Below are 18715 nucleotides of genomic sequence, written 5' to 3'. Positions count from 1 at the left end.
AGTTTTCTCTCTGTCAGAGAAAGGAGTTACAGATTTGAAAAGGAAGAAAACTAGAAACAATTCTTTAGTGTTGGACTGGAGTTGGAAGTATACGTGTGAACACAGGTATGTATGCAAATATGTTCATATGCACATAGTTCCCACCTCTGTGCCAGAGGCTTAAGAACAGTGAGACTCCGAGAGCACCCGGCACACACAGCTAACTCCTATCTCAGCTCCTAAATATGACTGTTCCCCATTGAAAGGAATCAGGGCTCCTCAGAGGAATGGCTGATTCCAGCGCTGGGGCAGGGAGAGTACAAGATAATTCTGGAATAGTTTGTTATGCTAGAAAGTTTAAAGAGGTACCCGAAGAGTGATGGGCACATGTCAAAAAGACACAGAGACCACCTGGAAGGGGCAAGCGCTGGCCAAACCTGGGACGAAAGTGAGCATAAAATCATGACAGTAACAGATTATAACCAATGAATGAAATAGGAAACCACGAATCTTGCTGATATGAGTAAATATGTTTAAAACTTGACGGGGATACAGGATATTTACTTTCATAGTAACTCCCACAAAGTACTTATTAATTACAAGGAAAAAAAGAATAACTCGACAGTGCAGAAACCTGGGAGACACTGTCTTAATCAAGGGCTCAAAGTGAATTTCATCAGTAATAGGACAGGTTAAAGATGGATGTGAGAAGAGGACAGCATCACTTCTATGATGTTCCTGCCGAAGGTGCACAACCTGACTCTGACCCTGAAGAAACATCAGCCAAACCCAAACTGAGAGACGGGCTACAAAACGATCAGCCTGCAGTCTCCTAGAGTGTGAGCATCCTGAAAGGCAGGGAGGACTAGGAATTGTTTCAGACTGAAAGAGACCTGACAACTGAACGCACTGCTTGATAAGGGACTGGATTTTTGTTGTTGTTATAAAGGACATTACTGGAACCACTGGCAAATTTGAGTGGGGTCAGAGAATTAGAACAATGTATCAATGTAGTCAGAGAATTAGAACAATGTATCAATGTTAATTTCCTGAATTTTGTTTCTTCTCTTAGAATGCCCTTGTTTGTAGCAAATACAAATTAAAACATTGTGGGTGATGGCTACAATTGCTGGCAACTTACTCTTAAAATGGTTTTGGGAAAAAAGTCCTTTGTACACCCAAACCAGTAAAAGTATTTCAATATGCACTGCCAATATACTTTATTTATCTACTTTTAAATTTATATACATACACACATACCCATACACACACATATTATGGATATGTTGTGCTATCCCAATATAATATGCCCTATAAAACTTATAAATATAGAAATGTAAATCAGATAAGAAAATAAAACAAACAGAAAAGACATGGTTACTGAAATTAATTTAGGAGGGCTCAACATAAACGCTGGCGAGTGTTGGTACCCTGACCCTGTAGATAATCTTCCCAGTTTTTTATTCATCACATATTTAATGCACAGCAAGGCTCAAAAGCTGGGCTGTGTGCCAGGCAGTATAGAGGCGACACACATGCCTATCGGAGCTCGCTCACTCCTGAATTATCCCGCCCTCCCCCATGGGAGCACCCTGCTTCGGAGAGATTAGAAACACATACACATGGGTAATCTAGATGTTTCTTAGAACCCAAGGACCTTAAATCCTACCTTGATTTGGGGACTGGCAGATCTTTTCCAACTGAAATTGAGATTAGTGGGGAAAAAAAAGCTTCAATGCATTATTTGTTTTGAGAAAGATAAAAAAGAAAATTATAAGGCATTTCAACTATATAGACACATTAGAGAAAAGTTATTTAAATTATGTTAGGGGACTTCCCTGGTGGTCCAGTGGGTAAGACTCTGTACTGCTAATGCAGGGGTCCCGGGTTTGATCCCTGGTCGGGGAACTAGATCCCCCATGCCACAGCTAAGAAGTCCACAAGCCGCAACTAAGAAGCCCACATGCCGCAACAAAGATCCCGCGTGCAGCAACTAAGACCCAGAGCAGCCTAAATAAATAAATAAATATTTAAAAAATTATGTTAGGATAAATCTCAATTAAATTATAGGAAGTATTAAATATTATACTGGTTCTTTCTCATTATTCAGTGACTTCAAACGTCACTTCTTCAGACAGGCGTTCCCCAACCACTCTAGTTAAAAACTGTCACCCATCAAGTCACTCTCTACCCCTCCACTATTTTATTTTCTTCACAGCAAGACTTGTTATTATCTGAACTTCTGATTCACTTGTTTGCATGTTAAATATCTTTATCTCCTTAATGTTCCATCAGGGCTGGAGAGTCACTGTGTTCACCACTGTCTCCCCAGAACTTTAACTGTGGCTGGCACAATGCTCAGTGAACACTTACTGAATACACAAGTCAAGATCGAACGTGGAATCTGTAAACCAATTGTCTCTAAGAACATGACAGCTAACCTGACTCTTCAGTGATCTCTCAATATGGCCGATAATTAGGATACCTACCTAAATGACCTAAGACCCTTTTTAACTCTTGTTTTTGAGACAAAGTATTTACAACGGAAGCTACAAATATAATTGAAGATAACTGAAGATAGCTTCTCCATTTCAAAATCTTATATTTGTAATTTCCTGAACGTTATACATCCGATGCGATGGTCTGAGGACCCAGCGCTAGTCCATGAACTTTGCTACTGGTCCACAACAAGGTTTGGTATAGAAATTGAGAGAAAGGGTCTAGGAACATTTTAGCAAGTTTACACTGCTGTGACATTCTTTTTTTTTTTTTAATTTATTTTTTATATTTATGGCTGTGTTGGGTCTTCGTTTCTGTGCGAGGGCTTTCTCCAGTTGTGGCAAGCGGGGGCCACTCTTCATCGCGGTGCGCGGGCCTCTCGCTATCGCGGCCTCTCTTGTTGCGGAGCACAGGCTCCAGACGCGCAGGCTCAGCAATTGTGGCTCACCGGCCCAGCCGCTCCGTGGCATGTGGGATCTTCCCAGACCAGGGCTCGAACCCGTGTCCCCTGCATTGGCAGGCGGATTCTCAACCACTGCGCCACCAGGGAAGCCCTGCTGTGACATTCTTATTGCATTTTACAAATCTGTGACAGTTTGGAGGAAAAACCTGGTCCTTCACTAAGCGATAAATTTGAGAAGCATTCATCTACAGTTTATGCAAAAGTGTGTTAAAAAGGAATAAAAATGTTAACTACCAGACTGGCAAGAATTTTCAATTCTGAAAGTATAAAGTATTGGTGATGCAACAATTGATGGAACAATGGGAACTCTTCTGCATGGCTGGTAGGAATGCAAACAGGTACAACTTTAGAGACTATCTGACAATCTCCACTAAGATGGTGAAAATGTGCAAACTGACAAGCCAGCAACATCACTCCTGTTTACATACCCCGAGGAGACCCCCCACTCTCACCCTCACATATACAGGACACATACAGAACATTTACAACATCACTGTTGCAATAACAACATCTCAAAAATAACCTAAATGTCCAACATTAGAATGGGTAAATAAAGAATGGTATATTTGTAAAACAGGACAGTATACAGCAAGGGACACTGAACACATATCTCAACATGGATTAATCTTACAAATATAGGGGACTTCCCTGGTGGCACAGTGGTTAAGAATCCGCCTGCCAATGCAGGGGACATGGGTTTGATCCCTGGTCCGGGAAGATCTCGCATGCCGTGGAGCAACTAAGCCCGCGCTTAGCTGCACCACAACTACTGAGCCTGCGCTCTGGAGCCCACGAGCCACAACTACTGAAGCCCGCGCGCCTAGAGCCCGTGCTCCGCAACAAGAGAAGCCACCACGATGAGAAGCCCGCGTAACGCAACGAAGAGTAGCCCGCGTACCGCAACGAAGAGTAGCCCCTGCTCACCACACCTAGAGAGAGCCCGTGCGCGGCAACGAAGACCCAATGCAGCCAAAAATTAATTAATTAATTTTAAAAAACACAAAACTTTGCAGAGCAAAAGGGAGAGTCATGGTATTTAAAAAACAAAAATCTTACAAATATAACATGGAGAAAAAGCCATATAATTATGCCATTTATAGAAAATTTTAAATAATGTAAAATTCTATGTATTCCATTAGTGTTATAGTTTTCAGCATACAGATCCTGCACATATTTTGTTGGATTTATCTTTACGTATTTCATGGTGCTACTGTAATGTTTTTTAAGTTTCAATTTCCAAATGTTTACTGCTAGTATAGAGACATATAGTTGATTTTGTATATTGACCCTGTATCTTACAACCTTCTTAAACTCACTTATTAGTTCTAAGAGTTTTTATGTAGATTCCTTTCTAAATAGACAATCATGTCAACTGCAAACAGAGCAAAATTTAAAAATAGTATACATACATACACACAGTATTCTGGTTGAACCAGAAGAAATGCCAATACAGGTATCCACCACTTTTTGAAAGTTTGCTTTATGCTGCTTTGCTTTTACAAAAGACCTATATTAGTACCTGTTTTCGCTAACTGAAAGAAATCCAAAGAGGATGTTTCCCTTTTACAAAAAAAAAGGCGAAAATCGCATTCAGCATCTGTTTTGCAGCAGCTGTTATAGAGGCAGTGCACACCGCAAGCGGTGAGAGTGGCACCACCAAGCTCCTTCCTGGGGAACTATCCTTAGCATCTCAGCATCTCAAGCCACCCTAGCTTTGAACTGTGTCTGTGAGCATCTGTGCTTTACCTCGATTTATTCTGTGCATCCTTTGGTAAGATGTGCCCTAAGGAATTGCTTCTTCATTTTATACCATTTCAGCTTACAAAAGGTTTTGTAGAAACACTCTACTTTTGCAGAAAGGGGGAAACCTGTATTTGACCATTTTGGCCTACAGATACACCAATTTCATATGGTTAAACTTAATAAAAAGTTAAAATTGCATGGGAAATGATAAACACGGAGTTCAGGATAACGCTTACCTCTGGGAGAAGACAAAAGGAGTTCAATTTATTAGTCAAATTTTCTTTGCTAAATTGGGTGGGCATGTGGTTTTTCTTTATATTAGTCTTTATCCTTTTTGCACAAGCTAAAAATTGCCCCTGTTTTGAGAGCCTGAGACAGTGCCTTTACACAGGAGGAATAACCAAACTTGGAAGTTATTCACCCGTGTCCTCCCTGGGCTCCTTGTGAAAGCAGAGGCCAAGGCAAGGGCACACACAGGGAGCTTGTTTTGGGAAGTGACCTCATGTGACAAGGTGGGAACAGGGAAGAAGGGAAAGCCCGTCCTCCTTCTGTCCAGGTTGTGTTACCAAGCTGGTCACCTCTGTGAGCAACTGGGGCTTGATCCTGCTAGGAGCACTCTTGAGGAGCTAGAAGCCAAGGAATTGGTGGCTGGAGAGTAGAGGAGAAGGGACTTATTCACTGGCTTCAGCCCCCCACTGGTCAAGGCTTGCCCTGTGAGATGTTAATTAACTCCCTCACACTGCTACGTCTGCACCTGCATCGATACGGACGAGCATCTGTGCACAGTCAGCAGAGAAACACTGGGACAAAGAGCACGATATCCATAGTGCCACGGAGGCCAGCTGCTGTGAGGTTACACCTGCACACAGGTGAGTACTCTCACAACAGGTGGAGTGAAAACGTGGGCCAAAAGCATGCAAAGTGGGGCAAAAGAGGTGCCCATACATATACACATACATAGTACACACACATATGTACATATTTATATGTATTATATATGTATAAAAGCATATTACAAAGAATGATAAAGTCAAGAAAAAGGGGGAGTTGCATTTCTTTTGGTGTGGTAAAATATACAAAACACAAAATTTACCATTTTAACCATTTTTAAGTGTACAATTCAGTGGCATTAAGTATATTCACACTGCTGTACATAACCACTACCCATCTCCAGAACTTTTCATCATCCCAAATTGAAACTCTGTACCCATTAAGCTGTAACTCCCAATTCCCCACTTCTCACAGCCCATGGCAACCACCATTCTACTTTCTGTCTCATGTAAGTAGAATCATACAATATTTATCCTCTTGTGTCTGGCTTATTTCACTTAGCATAATGTCTTTCAAGGTTCATCCACAATATCAGAATTTCATTCGTTTTTCAGTCTGGATAATAGTCCATTGTATGTATACACTGCATTTTGTTTATTAACTTATCCGTTGATAGACATTTGAGTTGTTTCCACTTTTTGCCTATTGTGAATAATGCTGCTGTGAACATTGGTGTACAAATATCTGTTGGAGTCCCTGCTTTCTTTTGTGTATATACCTAGAAGCAAAATCATTGGATCGTATGGTAATTCTATGCTTAATTCTTTGAAGGACTGCCATACCATTTTCCACAGCAGTCATACCATTTTATGTTCCCGCCAGCAATGCATAAAAGGTTCCAATTTCTCCATATCCTTGTCAATAATGGGTGTGAAGTATCTCATTGTGAATTTGATTTGTATTTCCCTAATTATTCATGATGTTGAGCATCTTTTCATGGGCTTATTGGCCATTTATACATCTTTGGAGAAATGTCTATTCAAATCTTTTGCCCATTTTTCAATTAGTTGTATATACCCCCTTTGGTTTTTGTTGTTGAATTTTAGGAGTTCTTTATATATTCTGGGTATTAATCCCTTATCAGATATACGATTTGAAAATATTCTCTGCACATGTTTTAAATTCTGATAAAGGCCAATTTATCTATTTTTTCTATTGTTGTCTGTGCTTTTGGTGTCATATCTGAGAAATTAATGCCAAATCCAATGTCAAGAAGCTTTCCCTCTATGTTTCCTTCTAAGAGTTTACAGTTTTAGCTCTTACATTTAGGTCTTTGATCTATTTGGAATTAATTTTTCTATATGGTGTAAGGTAAGGGTCCAACTTCATTCTTTTGCATGTGGATATCCAGTTTTCCCAGCATTATTTGTTGAAAAGACTGTCCTTTCCCCGTTGAATGGTCTTGGTATCCTTGCTGAAAATCATTTGACCATATATGCAAGGATTCATTTCTGGACTCTCTGTTCTATTCAATTGGTTAATATGTCTATCTTTATACCAGTACCATACTGTTTGTTATTTTTTTAATTGAGATATAAATGACAAGTAAGTACCACACTGCTTTGATTACTACAGCTTTGTATTAAGTTTTAAAATCAGCAAGTGTGAGTCCTCCAACTTTGTTCTTTTTCAAAATTGTTTTGGTTATTTGGGGGTCTCTTGAGAGTCTATGAATTTTAGGATGAGTTTTTCTATTTCTGCAGGAAACATCTTTGGGATTTTGATAGGGATTGCACCAAATCCGTAGACTGTTTTAGGCAGCACTGACATCTTAACAATATTAAGTATTCCAGTCCACGGATATGAATATCTTTCCATTTATTTGTGTTGTCTTTAATTTCTTTCAGCAATGCTTTGTAGTTTTCAGTGTACAACTGAAAAATGGGTTCTAAAGCAAGCTCAATTACTGTGTTACTCTGAAACTACTGTATGAGACTTGGCTAGGATTTCTTCCAGCTCTAAACTTCTATGATTCTCTAGTGTTTAATCTAGCCTCGAAGTTAACTAAATTTTTACTAATTCTTGGCCAGAATGGCACTACAGATTCAATTAAACAAATATTTACTGAAACCATATTATGTTCTAGGCACTGTTAAAAATACAGTTCACTTTAACATTCTTCCTTTGAATCCCCTTTTTCAATTCTCAAATTTAAAACAAATCACTTTCCTCAAAAGATTTATTTCTCCTGGATTGAAGGTTGTATTAGAAACACTCAACAATTGATTAGGTCTAAAAACCAGAGACTCAGGGTATTTCAGTTAACTTCCAGATATCATTTATTTTTCTTAAGTAATATTTTCTATTCTTCTTTAAATGGAGGGTATAGAAACCAAATGCTCGACAGAAAGATTATATTATGCATATGATTATACAGACCACAGAAGAATTTGCGCCAGTGTATCTGAAATCACAATTTCAGATTAAATCTCCTACATACTACTTAACCTCACTCAGCTTATAAGTCTGTTTCTCTACCACAGCTCTGTATCACTAATCCTCCACAAACATCTTACATAATCCATTCATTCAACAAACATTTAACAGGTGTTGCCCCGTACTGGGAACTGTATTAGATGCTAAGTGTCACTGATCAAAAAGCAGGACCAGGAGAGCAAGTAGAGATGTCTTAATATACCCCAACCATCATCATTAGAAAAATAAATCAAATGTCGTATGGTGAGTAGGTCAGTGGAAACAGTTTCATGTGCGAAGGGTAGTGCTTTGCGAAGAGACTAATCCAAAAGCCACATGCGTTTCTTTATAAAGTCAGTCCTATCTGGAATGCTGCTTCGCATCAACATTTACTGAGTCCCCTCAGACACACAGACCTAAATCAGAAAGGAGAATCACTCCAGTTTCTCCCATCATAAAAACCTAAATTGCATTTTGAAGACCTCTCATGTTCAAACCAGAAGGCTGCTCAATTTTTCCTTCTTTTAAGAAAGGGAAAACTGGGGTTAAAAATGTCAAGTTAATAAAATCACACTGGAACAAATTCCAATCTGTTACAGAAAAATTAGGTACTAAACGTGCAGTGCTCCAGATGGAGCCACTGATTAGCTGAGCACATGTATAAAAACTAGCGACCGTGCTGCTGCAGAAACAGAAATCACGAGATAAGCCTTTTCCTCGGTTTACTCTTCTTACAGTTTACTATATTCTTTACTCTTCCTCCCCCACCTCACGCAATTTTCAAGAAAAACTGATGAAAACGTAGAGCCCAAATCCAGCGATCTAAAATGAAGATTCACCTTCACATGACAATGGCACCTGTGTTACTCAGTCTACCATTCAAAAGAGGGTAAAAGCTCATTCCAACAATTATAAAATTATCAAGACAAAAACCTTTTCAAACCAGGAGAAAAAACTAAATTTCTTTTGAAAATAAAGCATTTAACTGCAATCAGAATTATTCTGCCCATAATCCGTCAGACGTGGTTTTTGTTTTGCTTTGTTTTTTGCACGTATGTGGATGACCTGCACAAACAGGTTATTCCAGAAGAAACGAAAGCAAAATAAGACACTGATAGTGAGAAGCAAACTATAAAGAAAACATTTGATTCTCCCTACACTTTATATCCAATTAATGATCCATATATAATTTTATTATATAAACATTTTATATTCTGCAGCTTCAGATATTATCATGAAGGTTTTTATATGAAATTTACTATGAGTTAAGAACGGTATGTAATGTGAAGTCCACTGAACTGCTGCTAGAATTTCTGGTGATATGACTTCCAATATAAATTTAGGTTAGATACAACCTCAAGTGGTTGAAAAATTGAAAACCAACCAGAAATCATCACTTCAGCAAGTTAAACAAATCCCTAGGCTACAGTATAAAAAGAAAAACCTGGGACAGATAAGATTGTGAGGTTTCTTGAAAAATTCTTACGAATTTTAAGATAAACTAGCAATACATGTGGTTTCTCACAACAACAAACAACAAAGTCAATGTAATTATTTATTACATGAAAATTTAGAGCTCTTAAAACGTATGAGAAAACTAGGAAGTATGATTTCACAATGTCTACACTGTGACTGAACTTGGGAAAGAAAATAGCATTTGTAAATGAAAACAAACCCAAACGGTAAAAACCTGGCGGCTGCCACCCTCTCCCGCTCCCCTTCCAGGTCTCCTGCACCTCTAGGCTGGTTTCCACAAGCGCACCCCAACGGGCCCTGCTTTTGGCTCTCCTGCCACCACTCTGCCCTTCACAGGTTGTGGCTGACCTTCCCAATGTGTAATTCTGACTGCCACTCCTTTGCTCAGAGGCTACTGACCACAGAAGGGCAAGCTCCTTGAGTCTGCAGGGTGCCCCACACTCACCTTCCCAGCCCGATTGCTCTTGACTGTGGCTACATCTCACCTCAGTGCCAGCCACACAGAACTGCTCGCTACTCCCTGCAGGAAGCGGTCCATGCTCTCCTGATTCAGCTCTTTCGCTCATTCTGTTCCCTCTGGCTGGAATTGCCTTTCCCTTCCCTGCTAAACTCCTACCCAACTCACACAGCTCCTCTGCAATGCCGTCTCCCCGTGAGATCTTTCATTCCAGCTGGCTGTGATCCTACTCCTCTGTTACCTCAGTACTTTCAAGTGTCTCTAAAGGCACGAGTATTCTATCTTACATCAAATTACTGATCATCTCCACTGCAGGGCTGTAAACTCTCTGTGGCAGAAGCTGTTTAAATTCCCTGAAGCAACTGGTACAGTGCCTTGCACACTGGAGCACTCAAGTACGTACTGAGTCAAACTATATCAAGTTCTGCTCCATGAGAGTCACTGGAAGGAAAATACTTTGAGGGCATAGATAGCAAATTAAAAGGATCATGATAGGATTTTTAAACGAAGTCTTAGAACATGCAAAATTCATACCAGTGGCAGAAATATTTTACTTTTGTAGGACTAAGACCCACAAGCTTTTGTGAGGTCACGACGGAACCAAAAGCGCACACACAATCTCTTTTTCCAGTTAAATAATGAATGAACTAAAGAAGAGTAACCTTTTAAAAAAATAAACTCAATCATTTTGCCCTGGCCAGGCTGTAGAAAGTAAAAGAAGAAATACTAACAACTCTGTTAAAATGAAATCATAAATAGTCCTAATTATGTAATTAGCCCTAGAAAAAGGCTTAAAATAATTCCTTCTTTTGTGAATTTACTCCCAAGTAATAGGAAGCCAGGCTAAAAATCACTTAGCTTCTCTTTAACCACAGGCTCCAAAAATGAATGACTGCATGAATAAATGGATGAACTTAACAGGACTTGATTCAGAGTTCGCTAGAACCCAGTACTTCTCAAAATGCCTGTGGGGAAGGACTGGATTTTAAATATTTCCTATCTGTTGCAGACTGATAGTCTCATAAAGCATAATAAAAATGCCCCAGCAATGTCTAAAGTTTGGTGCACACTTCTCTACCTGTCACGGACCAGTAATAAACTTTGCAAACGGGCAGCCACGTGCTGTTTCCCCAAACCCGCACACATTTAACACACTACCAAAGGCAGGGCAAGGTAGGGTACACGCTTACCTTCTGCTCTGGCACCTCAAACACAGCTTCATGGACACTGCAAGCAAAAAGTGAGGTAGGCAGATCACTTAAATCCATCATTTCTTCCAAATCATCTTCATTTTCACCAAAAATCATCTCTTCTTCTTCCTCTTGGTCACTGCTACAGAGATCTGACTGGCTATCATTCCAAGATTTCATAGTGTCCCTCAGCATTATCCCCTAAAAGCAGGTCTTTTCCGTTCTTAAAGTTCTAAGATGTCTACCAGGCATCTACTGTTAAAAAAAAGAAAACAACAGAGGTAAGACTTTGAAGGCCCAATAACGCTCCAATTAATTCTCAAGACAGCGACTCATCAAATGAAGCAATTTTATTCAGGAAAGATCAATCAAAGTTTAAACCTCATTACAGTCCTCATAAATGAATTCTATACCTACTAATTTGCTTTGCTTAGCATACTTTATGTAATATATTTCACTGGCAGCGACATATTCCGAAAAAAAGGCTGCAAGTTTTCTAGTGAAATGGAGCTGGGGGAATAATACGAAATGAAATATTATCAACATGTACACCAGTTTACAAGCAGTAGGAAGGAAAATGTGAACCAGAACTGCCTTTGCATATTTGTTTGGGATTTAGGTCTGCAACACTGAAATTGGCAGAGCAGAATAAAACCCACACTGATTCACTCACCATCTGCACCCTAAAATATGGTCTGCAATAAGCTGACTTTACCTTTTTTAACCAATTTTTTGTTCTTTTTGAATACACTCTCGAAGAACTAAGTTACACAGAACCAAAAGTTCTATACAAAGTTGGTCTTTGCTAATATCAGAAATATTTACAACAGGCAAAATCTGACATAGAAGACAATTTTTAAAATGTCCTTTCTCTGAATGCTTAAAAATCAATAATTTTAACCCCAAAGCATGGAGCTGATAGTGTCCCACTGTTAAATAATGAACAGAGTCTGTCTTATAGGACTGTTTATGTGCATTTTTTTCTCTTCTGATGAACTGCACTCCACACCCACCAAGCAGAGTGCCTTGAACATAACACATTTCAAGATGCTGGAATTTAAGTAATACTTATCAGGCACAGAAAAATTAAGTGAGCATGATTATTACTACCTCAATATTACCTTTGTGATTTTCTCTTTTATTTCAAAGAACATGAAGTTGCAAATATATTGCTTATATAGAAAGCAGTACAGAATGTTAATTATGGGAAAAAATAGTGATTTTTTTCCCCGTTATTCCACTATATCAATCAGGAAAGACTAATTCTAAAAAGTAAAATCTTTACTTGTTTTCAGAAACATTTTCCGAGTGTCTACTGCATGCCAGGTACACGGAGCTATGAGATGAATAAAACATGGTTCCTATCCTCAAGGAGATCCCACCAAAGCAAGAATTTCTTCCCTTCAATAATACCCCAAAGGGACCTTGTTCCATTAACTGGCTCCTATACTTTTAATTTCTCCGTCTCCACTCATTCATTCCTCTTCTTCAGCAAACATACCTCTTCAAGGTTCCCCACCCCACCCCGGCCCAATCTTGAAAAAAGAAAACCTTCCATTTGGAGTCTGCCTGCCCCTCGATCTACCTCCCTCTGTCTCTGCTTCCCCTTTCCTACCAGCTTCCTGGGAAGAGGAGTCTCCTGAACTCCAGTCACCCCTGAATTCAGGGCAGCTGGACTCCTGCCCCCCCACCTCCAGCTAAAACTGCCCCCACTGGACGGCAACAGCCTCTTCGTGGTGTCCTAACCCCAGGCCTCTGCCTGTCTCTGCAGCTTGGGACCCACCGCCTACCCATTCCTTCTGGGATGTCTCTGTGCCCCTGCCCTTCCCGAGCTCCGTCTTTCCTGGCTCTCCTTCCTTGCCAGCTGCCCTTGTCACTGGCTCCTCTTTCCCTACTCACCCTTTACAACGTCTCTTCGAGGTTTCAACCCCATCCTCTTCTTCATCTTACTCTTCCTGGGTGGTTTTATCCAGGCCCAAGCATTTTAACTACTCCACCACCAGTGTTTCTCAACTTTGTTTCCTGCTTCCCCGGGGTTCACACACACAACACGTGTATATCAATACAGTCTCTCGCTTCAATAATTCTTAAGCCGGGAAAGATGTCACCGAAATTGAGGGGGAAGCAAGAGCAGAATCTTGGGCATCGGAGGGGATGGTGCGTTGAAAAACGACAGGATCCCGAAAGATTCTCATCTGCCCCCAGGTCTTTCCTGCCTGTGCACACTGAACTCCACCTCTCTCTCCTGAGTTCTAGACTTGTATTTTTAGCTTTCCTTTGAATATACCTATCTGGTGCTACAACTGTTTAAAACTTATTCCTTTAAGTAGATGATTGTGCTGGAAATCTCCGATCTGGAAAGGGGCGTGCTGGGGGGAAAATGGTATCTCACTGTGACTTCCGTTGTAATCTTTTCTTTTTTTTAAATTTTTAAAAAAAATTTTTTTTATTTTTATGGCTGTGTTGGGTCTTCGTTTCTGTACGAGGGCCTTCTCCAGTTGCGGCGAGCAGGGGCCACTCCTCATCGCGGTGCGCGGGCCTCCCACTATCGTGGCCTCTCCTGCTGCGGAGCACAGGCTCCAGACGCGCAGGCTCAGTAGCTGTGGCACACGGGCCCAGCCGCTCCGCGGCATGTGGGATCCCCCCAGACCAGGGCTCGAACCCGTGTCCCCTGCACTGGCAGGCAGACCGTCAACCACTGTGCCACCGGGGAAGCCCTGTAATCTTTTCTTTAAGACTAAGTTGTCAGCTAGAGTCCGTAGCTTTGTTCATTTCTGTTATGTACTTGATTATTTGTTTACAAATCACTCCTAAGCTACCAGAGCTTCAGTACCTTTGAATCCCCAGTCCCTGGCACAGTTTCTAGCTCAGAGTATATGCTTAATAAGGATTACTGAACCGAAAGCAGGTAGTATTGTGTTCACCCCTCTGATACGGCAGCACAGACAAAGGAAAATTTAATCCTGCATGAGATTAGAGACAGCTTCCCCAAAGGAGGTTATGGTTAGACTTAAAGGATGAACAGAATTTCAGCAGGAAAAGAATGGGGTGCATTCCCGGCGAAGCCAACAGTTCATGGACAAAGGCAGGAAGACACAACGAGGAGCAGGCACAGGATCATGAGATCTGGTGCGGCCAGAGTGGACCAGGTTTGGTGGGGATGGCACGAAACAAAGCGAGAAAGGTAGGTTTGGGCCAGGCTGCCTGGAAAGTAGGGTTACAGAGTTCTGACATAAAAATTAGTCAATATTAGCATGGCATTGAAGGTTTTAGGCAGGGAAATGATATAACCAACCTAATTTAACTTTCAGTATCACTAAAAGTGGGCTGTCTTTACCTCTTATCTCTGAGACACTAACGTCTTTATCCTCCCCCTCCCCATTAAAAAGAGGTGAGGAAAACACCTGGCCTGGCTGGAGAGTTAGGGAGCTCTGAATGGCTAGATTTTGAAATTTGAGAAAGTCAAGCTATTTTTGATAAGATTTTCTGTTTGTCTCAAGTTCCTTCCTCCAACCTCTAAAAAAAAAAAATCAGAGCACAAGAAACAATCCTTCACCTGACTTAAAAAAAAAAATTCTTAGAATGTTACACCTTCATTTCCTGTTTTCTACCTTCATTTTGGGGTAACTTTTTCTTTTGATATAATTTCAAACAGAAAAGTTGCAAGAATAGTACAAGGAATTCCTGCGTACCCTTTTCCTGTATACAATTACTTACATTTTTGCCTATTTTAAAAATCATTCTCTCATTTTTATACATATACATTTTCCCCCAAACCATTGAGACTAAGATAGGGTATGCCCCCTTTACTCTCAAATACTTCAGTGTATAAGAACAAGATCATTTTCTCATACAACCTACAGTTCAATTATCAAAACCAAGTACTTTAACACTGATATAATACTTTTATCTAAATCAGAGTCGATTTTCAAATTTTGTCAGTTATTCCCTATAATATCTTTATAGGTATTTTCCCTTCAATTTTTTTACATTATTGTTAAATGATTTGCATTTTGTCCCAAGATATTTCAATAATCTTTACAGTACTGTTATATTTTCTTCACTTATACAGTAGTGTATATTTGATACAGCTTAAAAGGATGGATTAATGAAATACCATAGTAATTGCAAACAAGTTTGAACAATATTTAAATATATCTCAGAAAGATTCAGGCTCCATAATCAGACTCCTCTTGATTTAAACTCTGTCCCCTGTATTCTATGTTAGGTAAATTACTTTGCCTCCCTTTCTGTTTCCTCAACTATAAAATGGGGATGATAATAGTAATCCTTATCCAATAACGATGTTAGAAGCATTAAATGAGAGAATACATGCTGGGTGCTCAGAATAATGCTTTGCATACAGTTGGTGGTCAATAACTAGTTATTTTTACATAGGCACAATCTATGTCAATGTATTGTTGGGTCGAAAGGATCCCAATAATATCAGAACCTTTGGTGGAACTGATATTAAAATAACAAAATGAGAAAAATACACACCCAAATGATCTAATTCCAAGCAACAAAAAGGATACAAAAATAAAACTAAAAAAATAAAACTAACACTTTGTATCATTTCAAGAAAACTGTTCAGTTGCAGATCTATCAATAAAATCAGCTCCAGAGCAACCACTGGTAGTTGTAATATAGCTCCAGTATGAAACCATTTAAAGATTTAAAAACAGAGAGCTAGCTGAACAAAGGCCATGGTGCACTTTTTAAGGGCCTCAAAGAATTTTATGTTGTAATTCAGTGCACACAGTATTAGAGATGTTGTCTTTCATATGATGGTTCTCTTGCTAAAGGCCTGCCATGAGACTTTTTTGGATAAAGCTTAAGTCAACATCGTCAACCATTTCACAATTTTCTGACATCATAAATGTAGCTAGATTTGAACAGAGAGATATGATCAGAGTCAACCATTGGAAAAGACAATCCTAGCACATCTGTAAAGAAATCATCTTATAAGGTAACTCAGCTGGTACTTAAAAAGTTGTTTGGTTTTATTAAGGAAAAGAAAAAAATTTACAGAAGTACACAGCTTCTATGCTGATATTACTGGAGTTGTCGCTAACTCTGCCCCACTGCAACTCCTACAAGACTAAGCTGTCCCTCAGTTTACTAACTCAGGGAGATATTGATTGGAAAGGGCTGAACCAATATCCACCAGCTTTTGTAAGCAAAGGTCTGTGCTAATCAGGGTTTAGCATCATCTGCAGCGCAACGGTAGCTGTGGCTGGCTTCTGGCAAATTGTTTCTTCATGGAAATATCAAATGAGTGGAAAACTCCAAGTAGCATGACCCTCTGCTCTGCTACAAGCCTTGTGACAGAAGTAATCCATCAGGGGAAAATGTCAAGCACATGGATTTGACTTTGCATTTTAAATTCTGATCAGGAAAAGGTAAATTCCTCCTCCTCCTCCAGGATTAAAAAAATAATAATTTTTCAAAATAGTATGCTTCTCAACTTGGTGCATATTTAAAATACCTTAGCTAGATGCACTTTATTATGTTTTGATGTGCTCAAAATGCTACTGATCAATACTGGAAGCAAACAAATACCCCATTTCCAGCTCTACAAGTGCCCTGCTGAATAACCTTGGAACAGTCACTTGGCTTTTTGTATTACATTTGTCCTCTCAATATAAAATGAGGAAAATGCTCACAGATAATGTTGAACTACTAAATACCTTTTAAAAACATCTAAATTATAAATTTAGACTAAATTTCTTTTTTAAAAAAAACCCTCTGCATTGTCAATGCGGGGGTTCTGAATAGCTATCCTACAAGCCTCTATCTCCCACTTCCTCCCCACTCACTACTTTTAGATAGAATCTTACTACTTTTTAGTAGCTGTGGTGAGAAAAAAAAATGGTGCAACAGTAAAGATGAAAATTAGATTTTTGAATTTCATATGTTTCAATGACCTATGCCCTCTTTTCACATTTGTCAGAACAAATGAAAATAACAGGTTTTAAAGAATAATTGAAGTAGAGATATAAAGACTGATGCTATTTGTTTCGCTGTATGTAATTCATTTCCTCTCACTATAACCTCTACATTCTAGGGGAAAAGTGGAGATCCACTGTCTGACCTCCACCTTCTGTAGTTCTTTGGGTCTAAATAACAAATGGTGTTGAACTTTAGACCTCCCATTATTTCACAGGCTTCAGCCTAACAGATTTCCAAATCACACTATTTTTCATGATGTTTTGCCTAAGTCTTTCAACCAACATATCCTCTAGTACCATACAAAATTTGTACTCATTTGTAATCCTTAACATGAACACATTTAAAAGCTTTACATATGTTACAATTCAATAGTGGGACAAATCTTGTTTTCCTGAAAAGCACTGAAATCTCTTCCCACGCTAAGAAAGAAAAGCTTTGCCAACCTGGTAAAACATAAAGCTGACAGCGTGGCTAAAGAAGGGGCTCTGAGTTTTCAGGCCTTTCACTGTCTTCCTGCATCAAAAATCCATTTCTAGAAAACCAATATAATATCCCCACCAAAAAGCACGAACTTAGTTGATACACAAACATCTGAGTCTCAGTATTGTGTGTTTTTACAATTTAGTATTTTGAATCAGAGCTAATGAAACAGTCTTAAAATTAATCACTTTAAATCCTATTGTAATCACAGCTACAAATAAGTTAATCGCTTATGAAATTGTACATCTGAGACTTCTATGAAATGCAGAGACTTCTATTAAACGTTCGAATAAATGTGGTGTGCTAGGTAACTTTCAACAAGAAGGAGCAAATACTTCTGGCTTTGAGCACTGCACTAAAACATCACTTTAAATAATCCTAGTTTGTATCTGCAACACGGATCTGAACTGCTCCTTGCACTAGACTCCTAATCCCTGAAGGAGCTGATCAGATTTTGCACGGAAGCTGGGACGAAGCAACCTGAAAACGGATCACTACTGCTCTATTGGTCCCGGCAGCAGATGGAAGCAGACAGACAAGTTTCAAGAAGTTATCGAATAGGTAATGCGATGGTTACCCCGCGCATCACGGAGGAAGGAGAGCAAGAAAAAAGGAGGGGCTTCCAACTTCTGGTCGCCCCTGGACTGCACCCTTCTGCCTTCAGGAGCACGTCGGCTCTGTCAGCTTTTCAAAAAGTCAAACAGCTGTTGGGAGAGACAACATTTTTCTTGGTTTTGTTTTCCAAGACACGACCCCAGAGCTGTCAGAGAAGAGCCTGGACGCCAGAGGGGCTGGACCCGGAAGGCAAAGGCGCAGCATCTCTGGGTTCTCGGGCACAGGAGCGCCCACCCCTACCGGGCACCTGCGGACCGTTTCTTTCTTTAACTTGCCACACCCAGTGCCCCCCATCCTCCCGAGAGCCGGGTGCCGGCCCCACCCTGCGAAGGGGAGACTCACCTGCTCCCGTGGCCGCCGCAGGCAGGCAGGCAAGGAGAGGCCGGGACGGCCGGACGGGCTACGCGGGAGACGGGGCGCCGCGAGGGGCCGCGCTTGGGGAGACGCCGCGAGCGGCCGCCGGAGTACAGTCTGTTAGGTGCCCGCTGCCCAGAGCCTAGCCGCCACGCCCTCGACGCCCTCGGGAGCGACCGCCTCGGCCGGGGCGCGAGCCGCGTCCTGTAGAGTGAGGCCGTCGGCGTCGCGCGCGCACGCCCGGCCCCGCGCGGCTCCGCC

At 40.4% G+C, this 18715-nt stretch overlaps 1 protein-coding gene and 1 non-coding gene across 3 annotated transcripts in view; one reads left to right on the top strand and one right to left on the bottom strand.

The window, feature by feature from the left end:
• Positions 1-18709, bottom strand: part of RCAN3 (RCAN family member 3) — a 31755-nt gene extending 13046 nt beyond the window's left edge. Inside the window, exons 1-2 of one of the 2 annotated variants that reach the window (XM_068539173.1) lie at positions 18443-18709; positions 11054-11305 (exon numbers count right to left, since the gene is read on the bottom strand). In XM_068539173.1, coding sequence (XP_068395274.1) covers positions 11054-11248 — 195 coding nt within the window. In that variant the 5' untranslated portion in view covers positions 11249-11305; positions 18443-18709. Of the gene's footprint in view, positions 1-11053; positions 11309-18442 lie in introns of both variants that reach the window. The other variant, XM_068539172.1, reaches the window with a different exon arrangement.
• Positions 1815-1887, top strand: TRNAS-GCU (transfer RNA serine (anticodon GCU)). The gene has a single exon. It is a non-coding gene; the product is annotated as a tRNA-Ser (tRNA).
• Positions 18710-18715: the final 6 nt, after the last annotated feature.

Source organism: Eschrichtius robustus, chromosome 3, assembly GCF_028021215.1.
Source record: "Eschrichtius robustus isolate mEscRob2 chromosome 3, mEscRob2.pri, whole genome shotgun sequence".
Classification (NCBI taxonomy): domain Eukaryota; kingdom Metazoa; phylum Chordata; class Mammalia; order Artiodactyla; family Eschrichtiidae; genus Eschrichtius; species Eschrichtius robustus.
The sequence above is the reverse complement of the archived record's forward strand: the minus strand, read 5'-3'. Positions and strand labels throughout refer to the sequence as shown.